The 24,550-nt window shown below is 33.9% G+C and overlaps 1 protein-coding gene across 13 annotated transcripts in view; it reads left to right on the forward strand.

Moving 5' to 3' along the window:
- STXBP5L (syntaxin binding protein 5L) overlaps positions 1–24,550 on the forward strand; it is a 452,269-nt gene that overhangs the window by 348,760 nt on the left and 78,959 nt on the right. For 8 of the 13 annotated variants that reach the window (XM_079155274.1, XM_079155277.1, XM_079155276.1 and 5 more), the window contains 2 exons: positions 6,976–7,127; positions 9,508–9,579. In XM_079155274.1, the coding sequence (XP_079011400.1) occupies positions 6,976–7,127; positions 9,508–9,579 (224 nt within the window). The remainder of the gene's footprint in view (positions 1–6,975; positions 7,128–9,507; positions 9,580–24,550) is intronic. The other 5 variants (XM_079155279.1, XM_079155280.1, XM_079155281.1 and 2 more) reach the window with 1 other exon arrangement.

The following is a 24,550-nucleotide window of genomic DNA, read 5'->3' on the forward strand; positions in this document are numbered from 1 at the left end:
TGCATTTTTCCTGATTTTAGAGGAAATTTTTTTCAGTTATTCTGTGTTCAGTACGATGTTGGTTTTGGATTTTTCACTGATAGCCTTTATACTGTTGAGGTAAATTTTTCCCGTCCCTAGTTTCTCCAAGTTATTACTGTGAGCAGGTGCTGGATTATATCAAGAGCTTTTTCTGCATCTGTTTACATGATCATATGGTTCTTGACCTTCATTCTATTTATGTGATGAATTACATGTATTGTTTTGCATATGTTGAACCAACCTTGCATCCCTGACATGAAACACATTTGATCATGTTGTACTGTTATCTTAATGTGTTTTTGAACATGGTTTGCCATTATTTTATTAAGTATTTATGTATATTTGTTCAGTGGGGATATTGGCCAAAAATTTACTTTCCTTGATATATCTTTGCCTGGTATTGGTATTCCTGGAATGTATTTGGGAATGTTCCTTCCCTTTTGATTTTATGGAATAATTTGAGAATGAGTTGGTCCTTATCTAATGGTCTGGTAGAACTTAACTGAAAATCCATGTGGTTGTGAACACTTTTTTGTTGGAAGGATTTTAATTACTGTTTAAATTTCATCACTTGATATTGATCTGTCTGGGTTTTATTTATCCTCCTGGTTCAATTTTCTCAGGACGTGTGCGTCTAAAATATTGTCAATGTCTTCTAGAGTTTCCATATTAGAATATACATTCTCAAAATAATTTCTAATGATCCTCTGAATTTCAAAAGTGCCTGTGGTGATAGCTTCTTTTTCATCTCTAGTTTTGTTAATTTGGGTTTTTTCTCTCTTTTTGATTAGTTTGGCTAACAGTTTGTCAATCTTATGTACTTTTTTTGAGGAACCAAGTCTTTGTTGCAGTGACCCTTTGTATTTTTTCATATTTTCAATTTCATTAATTGTGACTCTGATCTTTATAATTTCCTCTCATGGGTTTCAGAATTAGTTCTTCCTTTCTACTGTTTTGAGGTAAATCATAAGCTTATTCTTTAAGAATCTATTTTTTTAAATGTAGGCACTCAGTACTAAAAGTTTTCCTCTTAGAATTGCTTTCATACTGTCTCAGAGATTTTGAGAAGTTGAATCTGACTTTTTTGGTTGTTTCTAAGAATTTCTTGATTTCATCTCTCATTTCTACTTGGATCCATTCTTTATTTAAAAGAGTATTGATCAGTCTGCATGGGTTTATGTGGATTCTATTAATTTTTTCTGTTGATTTCTAGTCTTCCTCCATTATGATCCAACTGGTTGCACCGGATTATATCAGATTTTTAGTATTTGATAAGACTTTCTTTCTGACATAGAATATGGTCTATAATGGAAAAGACCTATGAGCTGTTGAGAAGGTAAATTCAGCTGTTTTGGGGTGATTTAGTCTGTAGATGTCTATGAGAGTTGTTTGATCTATACTATTATAGGTTTGGTCTATACATAATGATTCCATGCTTGGATGACCTATGAGTGATAAGAGGATGTTAAAATCACCCGCTGTTGCTGGGCGTGGTGATGCACGCCTGTAATCACAGAGGCTCAAGAGGCTGAAGCAGGAGGATTGTGAGTTCCAAGCCAGCCTCAGCAAAAGCAAGCTGCTAAGCAACTCAGCAAGACCTGTCTCTAATTAAAATGCAAAATAGGGCTGGAGATGTGGCTCAGTGATTGAGTGCCCCTGAGTTCAATTCCTAGTTCCCCTCACAAAAGCAGCCAGTATTATTATATTGGGGTGTATCAGAGATTTAATGTCAGTAATTGTTTTTAAATTTAATCATGTGCATTGACATTTGGGGCATATATGTTTACTATCATTATGGCTTTTTGTTGGAGTATTCCCTATACCAGAATGTAGTGGCCTTCTTTGTCTCTTCATATTAATTTTTGCTTAAAATCTGCTTTGTCAGATAAATACAATAGCTACTACGCTTTGTTTTGACAAAATATTTAAATGGAATATTTGTTCCATTATTTTACCTTCTGTCTGTGGATATCTTTCCCAAGATGAGTCTGTTGCAAACAGCATATGATGGGGTCTTCTTTTTTAATCCATTCTGATATCTATATCTTTTAATTGGGTTGTTGAGGCCATTTACATTCAGTGTTGCTATGGATGTGTGTTTGTAGATGCCTGCCAGTTTGGTTTGTTTGCTATATTAAATTATGTCAATTTTCAATTAATTGGATGCAATTTCAGTGATCTTCATCTATTTGGGAGTTTTGGGTGTAGTTTAATATTGAGTAAACTTTGTTGCACTGGCTTGGTGGCTATGAATTCTTGTAGTTTATTCTTGTCATGAAAAGTTTTCAATCAATTTTGAAAGAAAGCTTTGCTGATTTTAGGAGTCTTGGCTGGCCATTAAACAATGGGAATATCTCAATCCAGGCCCTCCTTGATTTTATTGTCTAAATTGAGAAGTAAAAAGTGAATCTTATTGGCTTGCCTCTGAACATGACCCGACATGATTCTATGGCAACTTTAAGTATTCTTACATTATATCAATGATAGGCATTTTGGTTTATGATGTATCTTAGAACAATTATTTTTCTGTGTGGTGTCCTGAATACCTCCTGTATATGGATGTGTATCTCATTTCAGATATGGGGAAAGTTTTGTTACTACCTCATTGAAAATCTTCTTAATGCCTTTAGCCTATATCTCCACATTCTTTTTGATAATACTGATTCTCCAGTTTGTTCTCTTGATGCTGTCCCAGATATCCTATATATTGTGATGGTGGTCTTTTTTTTTTTTTTTTTAACTTTTATTGCACACAGAGTATTCATGTTCATATGCCCTCTCTTCAAGTCCTAAAATGTCTCTTTAAGTCCTCAAGTTCTTTATTGACAAGCCAAGGAAATCATATGATCATATGAATGTATTGATTGATATAGAAAAATCACATGACCAAGTTCAACACCTTTTGATAAAAACCCAGAAAAATAGAATTAAATAGTTTATGGATTAAATTACTTGCCCTAAAATATATGTTCAGCTTCTGACTCCACAGCTGGTAATAAGACCTGTACCCACCCTCCGTCAGAAGTGGTATTATTATGATGTAATTGTCAAAACTGTAATAATAAGGGATGGGGAGAATACATGGTTCAGTGTGGTTTGCATTATTATAGGGAGAGCATGGAAAGCTTTGATTCAGTGTGATTTTTGTCATTATATGATTATCTTCTCTCCTATTTAGTTTATGTTTATAGTGAAACATTATAATTCCCTCACCTCTCATTTTGGGTATGTTCTATAGGTACTTCTTTGTGGTTCCCATTGGGGAATTACATGTGAAGAGTATTAACATGTGAAGAGTATACCACTCTGATGTGATTCTGGACAATTCTGAAGTGCAACTTCAGGATTATACAGAATGCTACTGCCTTACCTCTCCAACTCCACCCCCTCAGTTACTGATGTCACAGTTTTACATGTGTACACAATGTGTGTTTAATACCATAGAATAAAATTGGACTTTTCTGCTGTATTATTCTATTCCCTTTTGTAGAAAACAAAAATAGCACCAGCTTTTATAATTTTCATGAATTTTCCTTACCAAAGGTAAGGTGCTATGGTTTGAATGTGTGTGTCTCTCCAAAACTCTTGTTGACATTGTAACAGTATTGAGAGGTGGGCATTCAGCATGTGGTTAGGCAATGAGGCTCCAAGCCCATGGATGGCATGCTAAAGGACCTGGCTCAACTTTCATCCAGCACAGACACAAAAGAGCATTTGTCAAACTGGGTGCAGAGGTGTTTAGCTGTGTTTTAATTTTTCATTGCTGTGGCCAAGACACCTGACAAGAACACCTGAAAAGTTTATCTGAAGGACATGGTTTCTGAGGTCTCAGTCCACAAATGACTGACTCAGTAGCTCTGGGCCCAAGGTGAGGCAGCCTTTTATGGATGAAGGGCCCAGCAGTGGAAAGCTGCTCAACTCATGGCAACAAAGGGTAGACAGAGAAGAGCAGGAAAAGGGCGAGAGGGAGAAAGTACACTTCAAAGAGATGAGAGACAAGTGACCCATTTCCTCCAGGCATGGCCCATGCCTACAGTTACCAGCTGGTCAGTACATTTAATTTAGAATGGACCGATTAGGTTAAAAGGTCTCACAATCTACTCATCTTACCTCTGAATATTCCTATATCAACACAAAGACTTTTGGTAGGACATTTTATATCCAAACCACAAGAGGCTATAATCCTCTCTTTTCTGGAACCTGAAGCAAGAGGATCAGTGTTCAAGCTCAGCCTAAGTAACTTAGTGAGACCCTATCTCAAAACAAAAAGGACTGGGTATATATCTCAGTGGTAGAGTACTTTCCTGACATGCCTGAAGACCTAAGTTCAATTACCAGTATGTCAAAAAGGAAAAAAACAACAACAACAACAACAACAAAAGCGCTTAAGGGAATGAGTTCAGCCCCCTTCTGCTCCTTTCATCAAGGAGGATCAGCAACAAGGTGCTTTGACCTTAGACTTTCCAGGCTCCAGAATTGTGGGAAGTCATTTTATGTTGTTAAGAAATTAGCTATTCTATGGCAGTTACATGAAGAGATTGAGGCATCTGGGAACACCTCCAATTCTTTCCAACTACAAGAAAGACATTTTTTTCAGTTTTCAGAATTTTTGGCTTCTATACTGTGTCATTTTTCATTTTGCATTTATTAATGTACTGTCCTATGCATTCCAAGTTTTTTAGTGAGAAAACTTATGAGGACCTTATGGAGAACTGATAATGAGTGCTCCCTCCCTCTCAACTGAATAGGCGTTGTTACCAAACTCTAGGGTGTCACTACCATACCTTTGACACTAGTCATTCTGTTTGAAAGAAATAGGAATTGAATAGTTTTTGAGTATAGATATGAAAACCAAAAGTTATTGCAGATTTTCAGGGTCAAAATGAAACGACTACTAAAGTATCCTACAAACTTTAATCTCTAAACATGTAAACATCAGTCACCATAACCCACTTTGCAGAAAGCTTCTGGTTCCTCACTTATTCTTACTTATTCTTATGAAAGTCCAAAAGGTCCTGGAGGCCCCATAGTGGGATGATCACTGGGGCTTATGCCCAGGCATAACTGGGTCATTTCTTGCCCTAATCTCACAAGGAGCCACTGTGATGGACTGTAAATACCTGCTATAAGTGCCATGGCTGTGTCTGGGTTTTTGTCCATAAGTATCGGAAGCTCTTGGAGGCAACCTGTTGTACTCCCAGATAGAGTTAGCACGTTTGGTGGTTGGTGCTTGGTGATTGTGGTGTTTTGCTGTTGGTTTTTGATTTGGATTTCTTGTTTGTTCTGTCTGTTGCTTTTTTGGTTGTTGGTTTTGGTCTTTTACTTGGGTTTTTTTTGTTGTTGTTGTTGTTGTTTGTTTTTTTAGCTAGCATCCTTAGTTGGTGTTCCAACTTAGGATGCACAACCAGAGTAGTCAGAATAGTGTAGTGCTGGGGGAGCCCAGCTCCTGCTATGAGACAGCTCTGATAGACCATTACTGTGACTGAGGGACATTGGGCAGGGGGGTGCTTCTGTCAGGTGGTACTAGCCTGCCATGTTCTCACCAGGGCAGAGGTAGCATTGAAAGTCGTGCTAAAGATAGAGGGGAATGTGTCTGTCCTATCTGAATGAGATAGGTTGATGACCCTGGAACACCGAAATGTGTTCCAGCTCTTCCAGCTCATCAAGACCATCTAGAATATCTACATGGTCATGGAGCACTCAGGTGGAGGAGAGCTACGGTGTTGCATCCCAGTGGCTGGTGATCTGAAAGGAGAAGGCCTGCAGAGTATTCAGGCAGATTGTGCAACAGTTTGTGGTTCAGCCAAGGCAGACTGCCCCTCCGTGTCAGGTGTTTTCACTCTAAGCCTCTGGGAGAAGCATTATTCCTGCAGCTTGAGTTCTGGGTAGCAGAGCTAGAAGAAATGTTGCCTCACTCTAATTTGCCATCTTGCCCCCACCCCCAACACACACACTTAATTTGTATGCCAAGGTTCTACATGTGTATCATTTACGTTATCTGATGTGCCACCCTCAGCACCACTCAAATGACGTGTATTCCATTAGTACTACAGTCTTCTAAACAAACCCCACAAGTCAATTTTCAGAAATATACTGACGATGCATGTGCACTGAGAATTCTAGGCTCATGGCTCACAGTGCATAAGAAGGCAAATGCACATTCACATGCCATTGGTGAATATTGTTGCTGCTCTGTTTACCTTTTAAGCAGCGTGACAAACAATTATACTATGCAATAATTATGGAATAAAAGGCTACAAACCAATTTTTGGACTGAGAAAACAGGGTTCAACAATTATGTTCTGGCAGTTTTGCAGTGAAGTATAGTGAAATATACCTTCAAGTGACTAAAATACCTTCTTAGGAGAGGTGTTTTAACTAAATCAGGAGATGCTGGTTATAAACTGATTAAATGGTGTTTGTCTTTTAATTAGTGGGACACCATGCAAAAATTGAGAAAAAAAAATTTGTGAATGAGAGTTGTATCTCCTTTATGTGTATCACAGTAGCAAAATGTTAAATATGTGTAACTAATTTTAATTTTTCTGTTTAAGAAAATATGACATTAATTGGATCATAATATTTACAATTTTATTTGAGGAAGGTATCTAATTACATATCTAAGACTTTGTAGCTATTAAAGTGTGGCATTTATACTAAAAAGATTTTGTGTCATTCTGCCATACAAATAGAAGATCAAGTTAAAGAGCAGATTGGGTAATAACTACTTACCTGATAAGGTGTTCTTGCAGGTCATCCTTATTTTTTTGTAGTAAATGTTCATGGTTAATATACTAGGTCATTCTATCCAACGTATAGGGAAACCTTTCCTGATACCATGCTGCCTAACCTCCCCAACCCTAGGCAATACTTTTCAGTAAACTTATACTTACTTTAAAGGCAAAAATATTCATGATTGTCATATTTTCTAGTTGCATTTTTTTTCTCTCTTAGAGTTGCCTTTGGAAACTGCAATGGGTTGGCTGTGGTGGATTTTATTCAGAAGACAGTACTGTTAAGCATGGGGACCATTGACCTTTATAGATCAAGTGACCTATATCAGCGACAACCACGTTCTCCTCGAAAGAACAAACAGATCATTGCAGGTAGGAAAGAAAACAAACTGAGTTATGAACTTAATTTATTCATCAGTTTTCTTTTTCAGATTTCTTATCTTTTATGATGCTATTTAAATGCTTTATAATATGAATTCAACATGATTTATAGTACTATGTAATAAAATGAGTTGGGCAAAGGAGGTATTTAAAGTTTAATTTACTTTTCAGGTTAGGAAGCATCTCAAGTTTCTTAGGTTAAATTCCTAAGAAATAAGAGAAAATAAGATGCTAAGTTTTGAAATGCTACGAAAATCAGGTTCTCTAGTTGAAAAAGCTGACCAGGCACGGTGGCACTCACCTGTAATCCCAGCATCTTGGGAGGCTGAATGGGGAGGATCACAATTTCAAAGTCAGCCTCAACAACTTAGTGAGGCACTAAGCAACTCAGTGAGACCCTGTTTCTAAATTTAAAATATATCAGTACCCCACACCCCCCAAAAGCTACTTTCAATAGTTGCATTAAATAGGTTAAATTACTTGTAATATATTTGGCCCCTTTTAAAATGATAATTTAGAATAGTGGTAGAGTGCTTGGTAGTGTGCTTGCCTAGCATCCAGGAAGCCCTGGTTTGATTCCCAACACAATAAATACACACATAAAAGAGAATTTAAGGTCATTCATTTATTTAAATATTTTAAAATAACTCCATATTGTAGCTATGACTGACCTTTTCTCAATGGATGATGACTGTATTGGAAGTATTTGAATAAGCATAATAAATACTATTCATTGCCATTTTAAAAATGCTGTGAAAGATGGCATTTTTTTCTTGACAGGACAAATAAATTGACTTATTCACCTATAAAAGAAATAAATCTGTGGTTAATTAGATTATAATGTCATAGTTTGATATCCTGAATTATCAAAAATTACTGGAATTTCAGTATATGTCTAAATAATTGGCTTTATAGACATGGATGAAATTTTGTGTATTTTTTGTGCACTAAAGTAGTCTAGCTGGTAAAAATTAGGCAAATAGTTTGCAGATTAAAATGCTACTATAGCATTATGTATTTAGACAATTCTTTTAAATTTATCTAATTTTATTTATTTAAAATAACCAATAGGATATCAAAGCCTTAATTAAAAATAAAAAACATGAAAAGAATATTTTATGATAAAATTTTAAAACCTTACGCATTATTTTCTAAATGACAGGTGTGTCAAATTAACATTTATGATAAAACGAACTTTCCTTTTGTACTTAAAACTTGATTTTTTTAAAAAATTTCTCTTTTATTAACCTTTTGATAAACTTCACTGCTTTCTAAATTATTAGTTTAGACCATTTTATGGGACACAAAATTCTCTTTCAAACCTGAGGCATTTTTGTTAGGGCATTCAACTTTTATCAATATTTTAGGACTGCTAGAAAGAAAAACAAAATAAGAAAAATTGTGCATATGTACCTTAAGAGTCACTCAATAATGGAAAAGAAAAGGTTGATTTATGAAAGTTCAGAGCCTTTAGGACAGGAAAATTTTAAGGGCTAGTAGGTGCTGTTTGTAGCACTGAAAGCACCAGTTCAACTCATAAAACCTTGGACCCTTTGACAGCATCTAAGTTACTTGCCTTCTGGAAATGCTGGGTATATGGTGGTGTGAAATGTGAATATTTTGACAAAGGAGAATTGTAAGTTAAACTTCTTGAGCCTTAACAGGTTTGAGCTTGGAAATATTGGAAATATCAATGACTTTAAAATATGGAAAAATGTGATGAAACTGTAAACTTGGTTTTTATTTTAGTTTACAAAATGACTACACTGAACTGGGGACAGTGGCACATGTCTATAATCCCAGAGACTCCAGAGGCAACAGCAGGAAGATGGCAAGTTGAGGCTACCCTTGGCAACTTAGCAAGACCCGCTCAAAAAACAGAAAGGGATTGGGATATAGCTTATAGGTAGATAACCCCTGGGTTTGATCTCCAGTATTTAAAACAAACTGACTACACTGAGTACTCAATTTATATTATGAAAATAAAGTATTAAAAACTAAAATCCCTAAGCTTTCTTTTAAATTGCAGAAGGATTAAAGATAATCATTTTGATATTAATAAAGTAATATATACATATTATTACAAGCCAAGTATGTGTACTATGCAAAAACGTAAGAAAAATATGCCATCAATTTTTATAAGACATTTGATTAAAATTGCTGCAGCATCCTCATCATTCATCTATCACCTCTTACTTTCTAATTGTTTTTTTTAAATATCTCCTTTCCAATTTGATTACCTAATTTTGCTGCAATTTCTTCATCTTGGCTGTTCTAGATTCTGGTATGATATCACTTCCTTTCACTTTAGACTATTCTTCTCTCTTTCCTCTGCCTGCTGCTGATGCTGGTGTTCTGGCATGTTCCAAAGACAACTTTTGCATGCGTGGCCTGTCTAACTTTTATCCTGATTTAACGAAACGGATCCGTACTTCTTACCAGAGTAAGTTATAAAAAGGTTAGACAAATAGCTTTTTTGAGTCACAATGCTTGAATAAACTCCACTGGTTGGTGCTCAGTAATGTGTTTTTTAAAAAACACATTCAACATGCATGTAAATTTTTGTTTTGTTATGGAAGTGCATCCTGATATTTTTAATAAAAATTATTATGTAAATATTTCAAATCACTATTGTCATGTACCCATTTATTCATATCCTTTGTTTCAGTGCTTATTTCAAACCATACAGTCTATGTCCTATTAATTCAAGAGTCATTATTTTCTGTTTTGAGGAGGGAAAGTAATGGTGTCCTTGTATAATAAATCTGATATGCCATATCAATAATAATTTAATGCTTTCTTATTTTGGAAGCCTTGTGCTTTGGCCATTTTACTATATTTTCTAATCAGTACCACAATATTTGCTTGTATTTTTTAGAGATAACTAGGTATTCCTAACTTCTAATGCATTTTGTTATGATAGAATACCCAAATGTATATTCCTGTAGTGATTTTAAGGTACCAAACTGTGAAGTAGAGAAATTAAGATCACAAATAAAAGAATGTATGTTAACATTTCCTATGGTAGCAAATACAGATTTGAAGATGACCAGAGTAAGCAATTCTAAAAACTAGTGCAGAAAGTATAGGGAGTGAGGGTATATGTCATTGAAAATGCAGATGTTACTAGTGATGTTACAGGTAAATATTTATTGACAGGAAAAAATGTTTGCCTTATGTTAACCATTATGTTGTATAAAAATTCAGATTTATTCCATATATATACAATATGACCTGACAGTTGTACACACACACACACACAACTTTTACATACATGTTCACACATGTATATTGGTTGTAACTTGAATTTTTTCAGACTTCATCAGCTTATAAATACTAATAGATTCACATCAGTTGTAAAAACCTAAAACTTAAATGGTTTTTTCACTAGCTTTAAGGAAGTTAGTCCTTTGAAATCCTTTGAATTTTCCTAGAAGTGCCCAGATGGTGATTTATTTTCCCTAGTTTTATCCTCTAGCAGTGCACTTCTTTTTGATTACTTCTCACTGTCTCTGTTCCTGGGACCTGTGTAAAAACACTGAACTGCTCTTAAAACAGAAGCTTATTATATACTATATTTCTTCACATTTGAAAATTTTATGAAATTTTAATTTTCATAATAAAATTTTATGGGAATCTAGTCACACTCATTCATTTACATGTTTTCAGTGGCTGCTTTCATACTACAATGGCAGCGTAGAGTAGTTGCAACAAAAACTATATGGCCCACAGACCTAAAATATTTACTATCTTAACTGTTAACATAGAAACTTTTCTGGCCTCTGCTCCATACCATTCTTTGACACCAGTCCCTTACAACCACACAAAGGGTTTCTACCTAAAACCTTTCCTACACATACTCTCCACAACTTCTGAATCCAAGTTTAGCCTTCTGAAGATAGAATCCCCCTATGTTGTGTGTATATAAACAAAGATCTAGAAAACATCCTAGATTGTATCTTATACATTTCTTCCTTTAGTTTACTCTATTTTCTGATTTTTCTGTAATAAACATGTGGTGCTTTTATGGTTAGAAGAGAAATTGTGGTTTATAATGAGGAGCAAAAGTAAACGCTTAGTTCAGAGAATTCCATAGTATCAGCCATGATATGAACATTTAAGAAATTTTGAGAAATATTCAATAACATTATGTTCCCTTCAGAATAAAAGTTTTTTTAAATCTTCATTAAAGCTCCTTTAAAATATAATTCTTATTTATATCTTTATGTGAATTTTCTATCACTCTCCTATAGAAATATTTCACTTGAATAGGCAGAATTAACATTGTCAAAATGGACATACTACCAAAATTGTTATAAAATTTAATGCAATTCCTATTAAAATCCCAATGACATTCTTCATAGACATAGAAAAAGTAATCAGGAAAATCCTTTGGAAAATAAGAGACCCAGAATATAGCCAAAGCAATCCTTAGCAAGAAAAGTGAAGCAGGAAGCATAACAATACCAGACCTTCAGTTGTACTACAGAGCCACAGTAACAAAAACAGCATGGCACTGGCAAAAAAACAGATATGTAGACCAATGGTACAGAACAGAAGACACAGAGAATAATATCTTATAATATCTTATAATATCTCATTCTAGACAAAGTTGCCAAAAACGTACATTGGAGAAAGGATAGCCTTTTCAACAAATGATGCTGGGAAAACTGGAAATCCATATGTAGCAGGATGTTGAACCCCTATTTCTCACCTTGCACAAAACTCAAAGTGAATCAAGGACTTAGGCACTAGAACAAAGAACCTGCACCTAATAGAAGAAAAAGTAGGTTCAAATCTCCACTTAGGGAATTGTCAGCTTAGGAAATGACTTCCGTAATCAGACCTCTAAAGCTAAGAAGTAAAACCAAGAATCAATAAAGGGGATGAAATCAAACTAAAAAGCTTATTCACAGCAAAGGAAGCAATCAAGAATGTGAAGAGAGAGCCCACAAAATGGGAGAAAATCTTTACCTTGTGCATCTCAGATAAAGCATTAATCTCCAGGGTATACAAAGAACTCAAAAAAACTTAACACCAAAAAACCCAAAGTAACCCAATCAATAAATGGGCTAAGGAAATGAACATACACTTCACATAGGAAGAAAGACAATTGATCAACAAATATATGAAAAAATGTTCAACATCTCCAGCAACTCGAGAAAGGCAAATCAAAACTACTCTAAGATTTCATCTCACTCCAGTCCAAATGGTAATTATCAAGAATATAAGCAACAATAAACGTTGGTGAGAATGTGGGGGAAAAGGTAAATCATACATTGCTAGTGGGACTGCAAGTTGGTGCAACCACTATGGAAAGCATTATGGAGAGTCCTCAGAAAACTTGGGATAGAACCAACATTTTTCCCAGTTATCCCACTCCTTGGTTTATACCCAAAGGAATTAAAATAAGCATACTACATTGACACAGACACATTAATGCTAATAGCAGCTCAATTCACATTACCTAAACTATGGAACCAACCTAGGTGCCCTTCGACAGATGAATTGATAAAGAAATTATATACACCACAACTCATAATAATGAATACTATTCAGTTGTAAAGAAGAATGAAATCATGGTATTTGCTGGTAAATGGATGGAACTAGAAAATATGCTAAGCAAAATAAGCCAATCCCAAAGAACCAAAGGCTGAATGTTTTCTCTGATATGTGGCTGCTAATTCACAACAAGGAGGGGGAGCTAGGGCAGAATAGAGGTCCTTTGGATTAGAGGGGAGTGGATATGGGGAAGGATAGTAGAATGAATCAGACATTATTACCCTATGTGCATATAAGGTTACATGACCTGTATAACTCTATATCATGTACAACCAGAAGAGTGAAGAGTTATACTCCATTTATGTATGATGTGTCTGAATGCTTTCTACTGTCATGTATAACTAATTAGAACAAAAAATAAATTTAAAAAATAGCCCACTTGAGTCAAGTGTATCTTACTGCTCTTATAATTTATTCATGTCATCTCTGTGAAAATGCCCTGCTCAAATTTCACTTTGTGTAATAAACCTTTCCTGCTGCCATCAAAGCCCTATTGTGCCAGTTCCTTTACTTAAATTCCTACAATGCCTGCAATATACAGGTTTGTATACCATTTCAGTTCATATGTATGGCTACTTACTTTTATGCTTATGTTCTACTTTTCCCAATACATGACAAGAATTTGAATGTATCATTTAAATTTGAATTTAAATGATTATTAATAAATAAAATAAAATTCTTTATGTACAAATCATGAACTCACTAAGTAAATGATGACAGTAGGATGGAGCATGGCAGCCGGCTCTTTTCATGAATAGCTAGGCAACTTTTCAAATTTTATAAATAAAAAAACTAACTTCTTTCATTACTAGATTCACAGGAATTTTTCCAAAGCTATCATTATTTCTTCTAACTAGAGACCTAACATGTCAAAATAGAAGTAAAAGCAAGTTCAGGAAACACTTAAAGAGATTCTCTATGTTTCTACCAGTAGTCTCCATGGGCACCCAAATAAGCCCTATCACTTACTTGTTAATCAGATGTTCTAAAATCTTCTTTGATGATTAACAGTATATATTGTGAAGAAGGTCTTGATTCGTTAATGACTCAATGGTAATGTCCTGGTATTTGCTTTTAAAACTAAATTTTACAAAAATTTGGTTTGAAATTTAAATATTGGCAAATATAATCTGATTGTATTTGTATAGTCTCACATTACTATAGTAGGGACAGCGAAGACTTTTCATGCATTGTTTCCTAACTTTCAGAAAAGAGTAGCTGCATTGTCCCTATTTGGGGAGATAGAACCCACTTCCAATGAGAGTCCATTCTCTTCTGAGATTGTGCTAAGCAATTTGACCCACCCAGTGTTATATTATTTAATGGCTCTTATAACCCTTTAAGGCAGATGGATATTCATTGGTAGATTTCCTCTACAGATGAGAAAACTGAAGTTGAAAGAGATGAAAGTAGTTCCTTAAAGTCAGTACAGAATAAATGAGACACAAACTTACGCCTAACCCTAAATGTGACTCCATATGATTTCCACTGTATGATCCTATGTATATAAGTGCTTCTTAAAGTTTTGGGCACATTGAAAACCAAATCCATTATTCTATAATCAGGAACCACTTCCTCCATTTTAACCCCTGTGAATGAAACAACATATTCAAAGATGAAATAACTCAAAATTGTTTTTCATATATATAAAATGAGATTAAACAGAATGGTCTCTAAAGTTCCCTTATTTCTCTTTAAAAACTATATTTCATTTCATTCTATTATGTTGATTTTTCTCTTGTGATGTCACAATTCTGTTTTGAACCTTTTACTCCATTTCTGGAGGAACATCTTAATTTCAGTCTTTTGATGATCACCTCATTACTTAGGTTAGGCTTCAAGAGGCTGCCTTCCCTAAGTCATTAAATTATCATCTGTAAATCTTTCACATCTAAAATAATAGTTATGTACCTGAAAAGAAATTTCTATATTTTACAGATTATATATATTGTGAAATGCTTTGGAAAGAGCAACAGTCAGATTTAGATAAAATTATACTTTTTCTACTAATTATATTTGTAATCTTAAAGGAAGATATTTAATGACTGAGTTTTTCTTCCCACATATAAAATAAAGTAAAAATCATAATCCCTATCTGTCCAGAAGAGTTGAATTTTTCTGGGTTAATATTTATAAAAGCACTTCTATAGATATTAGATATTCTTCATTATTATAACACATGATGAAACAAAGCCACAGAGAGGTTAAATAATTTTTTCCAATATCATAACCAATTATGGAAGACTTAAAGCTAACACTCAGTTTGTTGCCTCGATAGATGGTACCCTTCTTATTTATAACAGAAATTTTGATAAATAAGAATCGACTGTGAGTCATTTACATCAAAGGAAGTTTGAAAAGCAGGATTAAGATACAACACTGTCAGAAAAATTTGCTTGTGCATCAGTTTTTAGTTATGCAACAGAGGATCCTTTGGAGAGTCTCAGACCTAACTATTGCTATTTTTCCTTTCACTGCATGGTTTTCAACTTGGGGAAAGACAGCAAGTCCTAAAAACATAAAGCAGAAAAATGAAGGGAAAAAACAAATTAGATAAAAATAAGAGAACTAGCAAAGAGAGGCAAATAAATAAATAATACAAAATAAATAGAGAAGATCAAGAATGGAAAAAAAAAAAAAAAGAAGTATCTCAAGGGGGAAAATCGTAAGTGGGGAAGTAGGTGGGAAAAAACCATTCATTCAAAGATTATTGAACAGTTACTGTGAAAAAAATTTTTTCTGGACATTAACTACACAATGATGAGTAAATGGTTATGATAGTTTCCTTCTATTTATTACAGACAATATACAGATAAATACATAGATATACTATTATAATTGTAAAATGGTAGCAATGCTATGATAGAGAAGAATGAATGTTGTCAGGGGAAAAACCCAAGGAGGAAACACTGAAGTAAAGTTTGCAAGATAGAAAAGAACTAATTAAAGCTTTGAATTTCCACATCCAACCAAGAAAAAAACCAGTACTTCACTTCATGCTTACAGTGACTTTACAGATATTTTTTTAAATGTTTAGTGTTTGAAAAAAAAGTCAAGATAGCATAATTAATTTTAAACATTAAATATTGGTGTTGATAAAAAAATCAGAATAGAAGGGTATATAATATTGATTCTATTCTTATAAAATTCAAGGAAATGAAGACTAATGCATTGTGATAGAAAGCAAATCAGTGGTTGCCTAGGGGTGGGAAGGGATACTTCAAGAGAGGGCAGAAAGAAGGGGTTACAAAATGGCACAGGAAATTCTTAGATATGGTGGATGTGTTTTTTTTTTAATCTTTATTATAGAAATAATTTACAGATGTATAAATATGTCAAAGTTTATCAGATTACATAATTTATAAATACATCAATTAAATCTCAATGAAGCTTTTTAAAAAAGTACCAGCTATATGAAAAGGATCAGCCTATTTCAGGCATAGAGAACAGCTTATAAGTAGGGTCTAAGGTGGTAAAGAATTTAACTATCAGCACTGGGGATGTACCTCAGTTGGTAGAGTGCTTGCCTTAAAAGCATAAGGCCTTGAGTTCAATCCCCAGCATGGAAAAAAAATTGTTTTTAACTATCATCTGGGGGAGGGGGGGAGGCCCAAGAGGCTAGAAGTATAGTGCCTGAATGGGAAAATAAGATGTAGAGATGAGCAGTGACTAGATTGTGCAAACTTCTGAAACAATTATAATAAATTTTCTCTTGCTTTAAGAGAGAGAGTTATATGCATTATTTATGTTCTAAAAATATTATACACACTGGTGAGTGAAGAGTCTCAGCATATACATGTTATTTAATAGCATGGGAATAAATAAAATTACCTAGATGAGGAGAAATGGATTGGAGATTGTAGATAGAAACATCAGAAATTTCAACATTGAAATTTAGGAAGAAGAGACTTTCTCAAGAAGAGAAAATTTGAGGAAAGACTGCCATAGAAGCCAAAAGGAGAGGTGTGTTTCAAGAAGTGGTCAACTACATCAAATGTTACACTTAAGTAGGATAAGCTCAGAAAAGTGACTGATGGGTGAAATTGAAGGTTATTAGTAGTCCTTCAAAAAGCAGTTTTAGAAGAGTAGTGAAATGGAAGCTGAAATAATGTTAGACTGAAAGAGGGGCAGGTGAGGAAATTGCACAAGTAAACTACCTCTTTCAAAGTACTTGGCTCTAAAAGGATACAGAAAAATGGGCCAGCACCTACATTGAAATAAGGTATTAGAAGGAGGAAATGTCTTGATTTTTTTTATTTTAAATTTTAGAGGAAAGAATTTTTTAAGTTATATGAACATGGAATGTATATTCATGCTAAGGGGGAGAGGGAATAATAAAAGGAGCAAAATTCTTAAGTTGGGAGTGGTTGAGAATAAGCATATGCATCAGGACTGACATTAAATAGGAGACTTTCTATATTACCAAAGATAGATTAAAATAAAAAAAAGAAGTTACAGAAAAGAAAATGAATAAATTTGAAAAGTGCATGGTTTGAGACATGAAACAATGATTATTATATCTTATTTTCAGTTCTATACTTCAGTTGACTTCTTTTTTTTAGATTCAGTTTTACAGTGTAAATTTTCTTACACAAAAACTGTTGAAAAGCAACTACATTGAATTATAATAAGTAAAAAAAATAAGCTTCCATCTTCAAATTTACAAAAGAAAACTAAGAAATACAAAATGAGGTAGATAATTGCTCAGTAGTATGTGTTAGCTTTCTATGGTTTGGGGTAGCAGTAATATCACTGAAAGTCAGACAAATAAAATAGGCCAATATAACCTAAAGCAAATAATGCTCCACAAAAGATTATCACAACTGAGGAGGGAGGGGTACATTACTGGCATCTACATCTATCATGTATCCCTGCAACAAAATATTATCTGGCTAAATTTTCAATCAACTTTAAAACATTCAAAGAAAATTATTTTATCTGATGAATAATAGTTTGGTAAGAAAATCCTTAAAAGGGTAGACTTCCACAAGGAAGAAATAGGGGCTCAGAAAGAAAGGATAGGGCTAAAACAAGACTGAAATTCAGCTGGGAAAGAAAACAGATCCTGTACCTCCACATATAGTAAAGGTGGCACATGGCATTGTGGTGTTCTCTCACAAGGGCTTATATATCTCTGCCCCTGTGGCCTTTATGGTTGCAACCCACGTGGCCTTGTGGCCTCTCTTATGGTTCGTTTCTTCTCGATTACCTGAGTACCTGGCTGGCTGAGAATATGAAACAACTTCCTCGATCCTCTTTTGCAAGCAGGATGCCCCTATGGTCTATTTTCAAAGGAATTTTTACTTCCTTTGAGTGTGTGGTTTTTGGATGTGGTCTTGCCAATTGTGAGATATCCTCAAGTTGTCTTTCCTAGTCTTTCTGAGTAAGGTACTTAGCATTTCTTTAGTGACTGCAATCTCTTTAACAACCTTCCTTAGCCACAGGTTTACTTGTACTTTTCTGATCAAACTGCAAGTTTTCAAAAATCTTTCTGCTCCTTATTATCATTGTAAGCTTGTCTAAAAGCTGCCCATAATATCCATGCCACAGCCTGAATGCTGTGCTACCTTGAAATTTCCTCCACCAGATTAATTAGCCCATGACCTTTAAATTCAGGTCCACAGAAAGTCTCAGGACATGGGCAAAATGTAGATAACTTATTTGCTAGGATGTAACACAAATGCCTCTAATAGATTTTCCCATAGAGTCATCCTCCTCTGAAACCTCAGGAGCCCTGTCTTTACTGTCCACATTTTGGTCTTCTGAGCTCCCACCAGAATCACCTATTAAACTCCATTTACAATGTTCTAAAGCTTTTCTACTTTGCATCTCTAAACTTTTCAAAATCCCTCCTCCACCCCACCAGACAGCAGCTCTAAAGGATTCTGAATCACATGAACTGGTTGGTTATAGCAATGATCCATTCTCAGTACCAGTTTCTGTTTTAATCAACTTTTTCATCTCCTTGACCAAAAGGCCAGAAGGAAAACGTAAAGGAGGAAAAATTTAATATAGCTTGTGGTTTCAGAGGCTTGGTCCACAGTCAACCAACTACCTAACCTTTAGGCCTGAGGTGAAGCAGAACATCATAGCAGAAAGGTATGGGGGAGAAAAACAGTTCAGGACAATGTAACAAGGAAGTAGAGAGATGACTGCTCACCAGGGGGAAGATAACAAACCCCTAAGTCACACCTCCAATGGACCTACTTCCTCTAGTCACACCCTACCTGCCTACAGTTACCACCCAGTTAATCCAAAATCTAATCATTTCACCTCTGAGAATTCTCTCTTTGTTTTGAGCTTTTGGGGACACCTCATATTTATTCCATAACAGCAGAATTTCCAAGATCTCAAATACAAGTGAAGGAGAAGCTTCTCATTTCAGATAGGATGTTGAAAGACATGCTAGCAACAATAACAAAATTCTGGGATATTGATAAAAATAAAATCATACTTTCTTACAGAGCTATTGAAGAGTTATAGACTCAAAGATACCTTAGTAACCAAATGCTGGAGGGGGAAGAACTATTCATAGGTGAGAGTAAAACTGCAGATGTTTCCATACCCAGGGGAAGGAACGACCCTTCCATAGATGGATAAAGTGCAAAGAATTTAAAAACAAAAAAAAATTGCAAGATGGTTTTCTGGACTGGCCTGTGGACTGTAATTTGAAAGAGCTCTGAATACAAAAATGAATCATTCAAGTTAGTAATTTGTTGCCAACAAAGCCTTATCACTCCTGATATTCTTCTGACGAAATGGCAGTGCATGTGGAACTGTGAAAGCAGAGAAATTTATGCAATCAATGTACTTGCCTCTCTGGTATTATTGTATAATTTAACCCAAATATTGAAACTCTCTAAATCAATATCCCAGCCCTGTCCCTGCACAAATGGTGAAATTAGCACTTAGCACTTGGCAAAAGAAGAGTGGAATGTTGAGTGTTAACTTAAAAGGAAAGAGATGTTATTTTTCCTGCTATTTTTTTCTTGAGTTCTCCTATTTCCCTGATTATCCTTTCTTATTTTAATTGTACAGATTTATGTGTTACAATGTAAACATGATAAGTCAACATGTAAACAGTTTGTAAAGATAAATTTTCTTGGTTCAACTTGAAATAAAAGCACTTAATCTAATTAAAGCTGCAACCCAGTCCTGCCTTAGTTCAATAACTTGTAGAATTTGAATTAGTAACTCTTCATTTAAGCTACTTACCAAAGAAATGAACAAAAAAGGATATATATATATATATTTGAGAGATACTTCAGCTTCTTATTGTTTTATAAATAAGCATACTATCAGAAAATAGAAAATACACAATGAAGCAGGAATTTATGACTCATAGTTGAATGGAAAAAGAAAGCCAATTTAAGGAGACTCATAAATGATACAAATTAAATAAGCAGTCAAGAACTTTTAAAAAAACTATTATAAGAAAAAAAAGGAAAAGTGAATTAAAATGGGTAAATATGTTTGGGAATTTCAGGAGAAAAACAAACTGAAAAGAATCAAATTACAGACCTGAAAAATATATGTGAAATTAAAAGATCACAGGTTGCTCTGATGATATTGAATCAGATCAATAGAAAGGACACAAACAGAAGGACAGTATTTTATGATTACACAAATGGTATGCCTTTACTCCATGTACAGAGAAACAACATGTATCCCATTTGTTTACAATAAAAAAATTAAAAATAAAAAAAGTTAAAAAGGAAGCAGTCATAGCAACTGTGTCTGCAAGTTTTTGAAATTTGATGAAAAATACCAACTCAAAGACACAGAGGCTCAGAAAATTCCAACATAGGAAAATAAAATAAAAACACAAGAACTCATAGTCAAACCATTGAAACCAACCAAAGAAAATGTTAAAAACAACAGAGAAACACACTTACCACCTACAGGATGACAATGTGATTAATGAATGATTTCTCTTCAGAACTAATTAAAGCCAAAGACAACACAAAAACAAAAGAATTATCAATCCAGAATTCTATAGCAAAAATGTCATTCAAATATGAAAGTAATGAATTTGACTTTAGTACACCAGCACTATAAGAAATGGTAAAGAATTTTTTAAAAACTGATGGAAAATAATCACAGATCGAGATTTAGAAATACAGTAAGAATGAAGCACACTGGAAAGAATAAATATTTTGGTAAATATTAGACATTTTATCTTAAATTCTTTAAAAGTTCAATTATTCTGTAAAATGGTATATTATGGGGTTTGTAAATTTATGATAACACCAAAAAACATAGGGAGTATGTAAACAGTATGTATAATGTTTTAAATTTCTTTCATCCTAAGGGAAGTGGTGTAAGAATAATTAAAAGTATACTGTGATGAATTATATATTCATATTATAATCCATAGAAGAGACACTAGAAAAATAAAATAGAAGACTGTAGCTAAATAGTCAATGAGAAGGTAAGATAGAATACTAAAATTATTTACTCAAAAGAGAGAAAGGGCTAGGATTGTGGCTCAGTTGTAGAGCACTCGCCTAGCATGCATGAGGCCCTGGTTTTGATCCTCAGCACCACATAAAAATAAATAAATAAAGGTATTGTGTCCATCTACAAAAAAATTTTTTTAAATGATAGAAATGAGGCATGGTGGAGTGAAAAGAACAGATAAAACAAATTGAAAGCAAATAGAAATATGATAGATACAAAACTAACCCAAATATTATATTAAATATTAGTGGAGTAACTTTACAAAGAAAAAGATTATGAGACAAAATTAAATAGGAATTCAACTACAAGCTGTTTATATAAGATGTACTTTAAATATAGACACCCAAATAGGTTGAAAGTAAAAGAATTTTATTAAAAGACTAACCATAAGAAAGTTTATTTGTCTATGTTAAGATGAGATAAAGTAGATTTTGAGGCAGAGAGATAAAGAAGTTAAAAATTTTTAATGACTTGATTTATCAGGAAGATATTTAAAATCTTGTAGACAGCCAAAAATATTAAAAATACATAAAGGAAAAATTGTTAAAACTACCATTGAAATTGAGAAATCTCAATTATTTTGGGGAATTCATCATTTCCCCTTAGTAACTAATAGAATAAACAAATGAAAATTGTTCAGGATATAAACAGTGTAAGGAATGCTCTTGACCAAGTTAACCTAACTGACATAGACACCTACCTTATAAAATTAAAAATATACATTCTTTTCAAGTAGATATATAACTTTCATAATGATAGGCTAGACCATAAAACAAGTTATAGTGAATAACATATGATTGAAATGAAGCAAAATTTGTTATCTGACCGTAAAAGAAATTGAATTAGAAATTAATCCCCATTATTTGGAAATTAGGAACATATTTTTGTTTTTTTTGTTCATATTGGTGCATTAGAGTGGGGATACATTGTTACATATTTGTACATGCACACAACATAACAATATAATTTGACCAGTATCATTTCCCAGTATTTCCCATTTCCCTCCCTTCTTCTCTCCACCTAGTTCCTTTGTTCTACTCTACTGATCTTTCTTCAATTTTTATGAGATAACTCCCAACTTTGTCTTTTTCATCTCTAACTTCCACATACGATCCTTCTCTTTTTTAGTTTGGCTTATTTTACTTAACATCATGTCCTCAAGTTCCATCCATTTTCCTGAAACTGGCATGATTTTGTTCTTTATGACTGAACAAAAATTTTGTATGCATACCACACTTTCTTTATCCATTCATTCATGGACACCTAGGTGGTTCCATAGTTGTGAATTGTGCTACTATGAATATGGGTATGCATGTATCACTATAATATGATGACTTTAATTCTTAAGGATCAAATGCCAAGGAGTGGTGGTAGTGGTGGTATAGCTGGGTCCTAGTCTTTTGAGAAAATTTCATACTGATTTTGATAGTGGTTGTACCAATTTACAATTCCACCAACCGTTTAAAAGTGTTCCTTCTCCACATCCTCTCCAGCATTTATCATTGTTTGTCATTGATTATTGCATTCTAAAGTTGAGTGAGGTGAAAACTCAGTATAGTTTTGAAATTTCCCTGTTTGCTAATGATGTTTGTTTTAGTCAGCTTTTTCACTGCTGTGACCAAAGACTTGACAAGAACAAACAAAAGGAAAAGTTTATTTAAGAACCAGCGGTTTTAGAGTTCTCAGTTCATAGATGGCCAACTCCACTCCTCAGGGCCGGAGGTGAGGCAGAACATCTTGGCAGAAATGTGTGGCAGAGGAAAGCAATGGGGACATGGCACTAGGAAGCAGAGAGAGAGCTCCACTCACCAAGAACAAAATACATACCCAAAGGCATGCCCCCAATGACCCACCTCCTCTACCTACCCCTCCCTGCCTATAGTTACAACCCAACTAATCCCTATCATAGGACTAAGGCAGTATTAGGTTAATGCTCTCATAATACAATCATTTCTCCTCTAAATTTTCTTGCACTGTCTCACACATAAGTTTTTGAGGGACGTTTCACATCTAAACCATAACATTGTTGAACGTTTGTTCACATATTGACCATTGCTGTTTCTTCTTTTGAGAAGTATTTAGTTCATTTGTCCATTTAATTTGCGTGTGTGTGTGTGTGTGTGCGTGTGTTTTGAGTTCTTTATATATTCTGGACATTAATTCTCTGTCAGAATAATACCTAGCAAAGATTTTCTCTCATTCTGTAGTTTCTCTTTTCACATTCTCAGTGGTTTCCCATGCTGTGCAGAAGCTTTTTAATTTCCATTCATTCATTGTTGGCATTATTTCTTGAGCTTTAGGAATCCTATTGAGAAAGTCATTGCCTGTGTTTATATGTTGGAATGTTACCTCTACATTTTCTTCTAGGAATTGCATAGTTTCTTGTCTAACTCCTAGGTCTTTGATTCAGTTTGAGTTGACTCATGTACAGGGTGAGAGTTAAGGGTCTAGTCTCATTCTTAAACATAGGGATAACCTGTTTCCCCACCATTTGTTGAAAAGGCTGTCTTTTCTACAATCCTTTGTCAAGGATCAGATGATTATATCTTTGTAAGTTTGTCTTTGTGTCTTCTAAGAGAATTTTTAAAAAATAACTTATGGTTTAGAAAAGAAATCACAAAAGACATTTTAAAGTATTTTTGACTGAAATGAAAGTATAAAAACAACATGTCAATATTTATAAGATACTTCTAAAGCAGATCTTAGAAAAAAACATAAAACTATGAGTGTTTATATTGGAAATCCATAATCTAAACTTCTTTTTTAGGATGCTAAGAAAAAAGAAGCAATGAAACACAATGTAAATGAAAGGAAATTATAAAGGTCAGAAATCAATGAAATAAAAGACAAATAATATTGTAGATCAACAATATGATCCTTCAAAACCGTTAATAAAGTCTAAAACTCCCTGAGACTGACTCCACAAGGAAAAAATCATGTATGATAATACCAGGAATGAAAAAGGGAGCATCACTGTGAATTATACAAACATTAAAAATTATGAAGTAATGTTATGAACAACTGAATTTAAGCAATTCTTTGAAAGACAAACCTACCAAAACTGACGTCAAACACCTTGGAAAATATAAATAACAGCCTGTTTAAATTTTTAAAATTTAAAATTAAATACTTCACTCAAGAAAACTATAAGCCCCAGATGGTTCCATAGATTAACCCTTTCAAACATTTAATGAGGAAGTAACAACAATCTTATGCAAACCTTTTTAAGGACCAGAAAAAAAGCCATCACAATGTTGATAACAAAAATTTGACACAGTAAAGTGGAAGAAAAGTTCAGGCCAGATCCACTCATGAACATAGATGTAAAAATTATAAATAAGATAACTAGTAAATGGAATATAGGCAAATAAATATAAGAAATATATACATTA

The sequence above is a fragment of the Sciurus vulgaris genome, assembly GCF_902686455.1.
Source record: "Sciurus vulgaris genome assembly, chromosome: 10".
Taxonomy (NCBI): domain Eukaryota; kingdom Metazoa; phylum Chordata; class Mammalia; order Rodentia; family Sciuridae; genus Sciurus; species Sciurus vulgaris.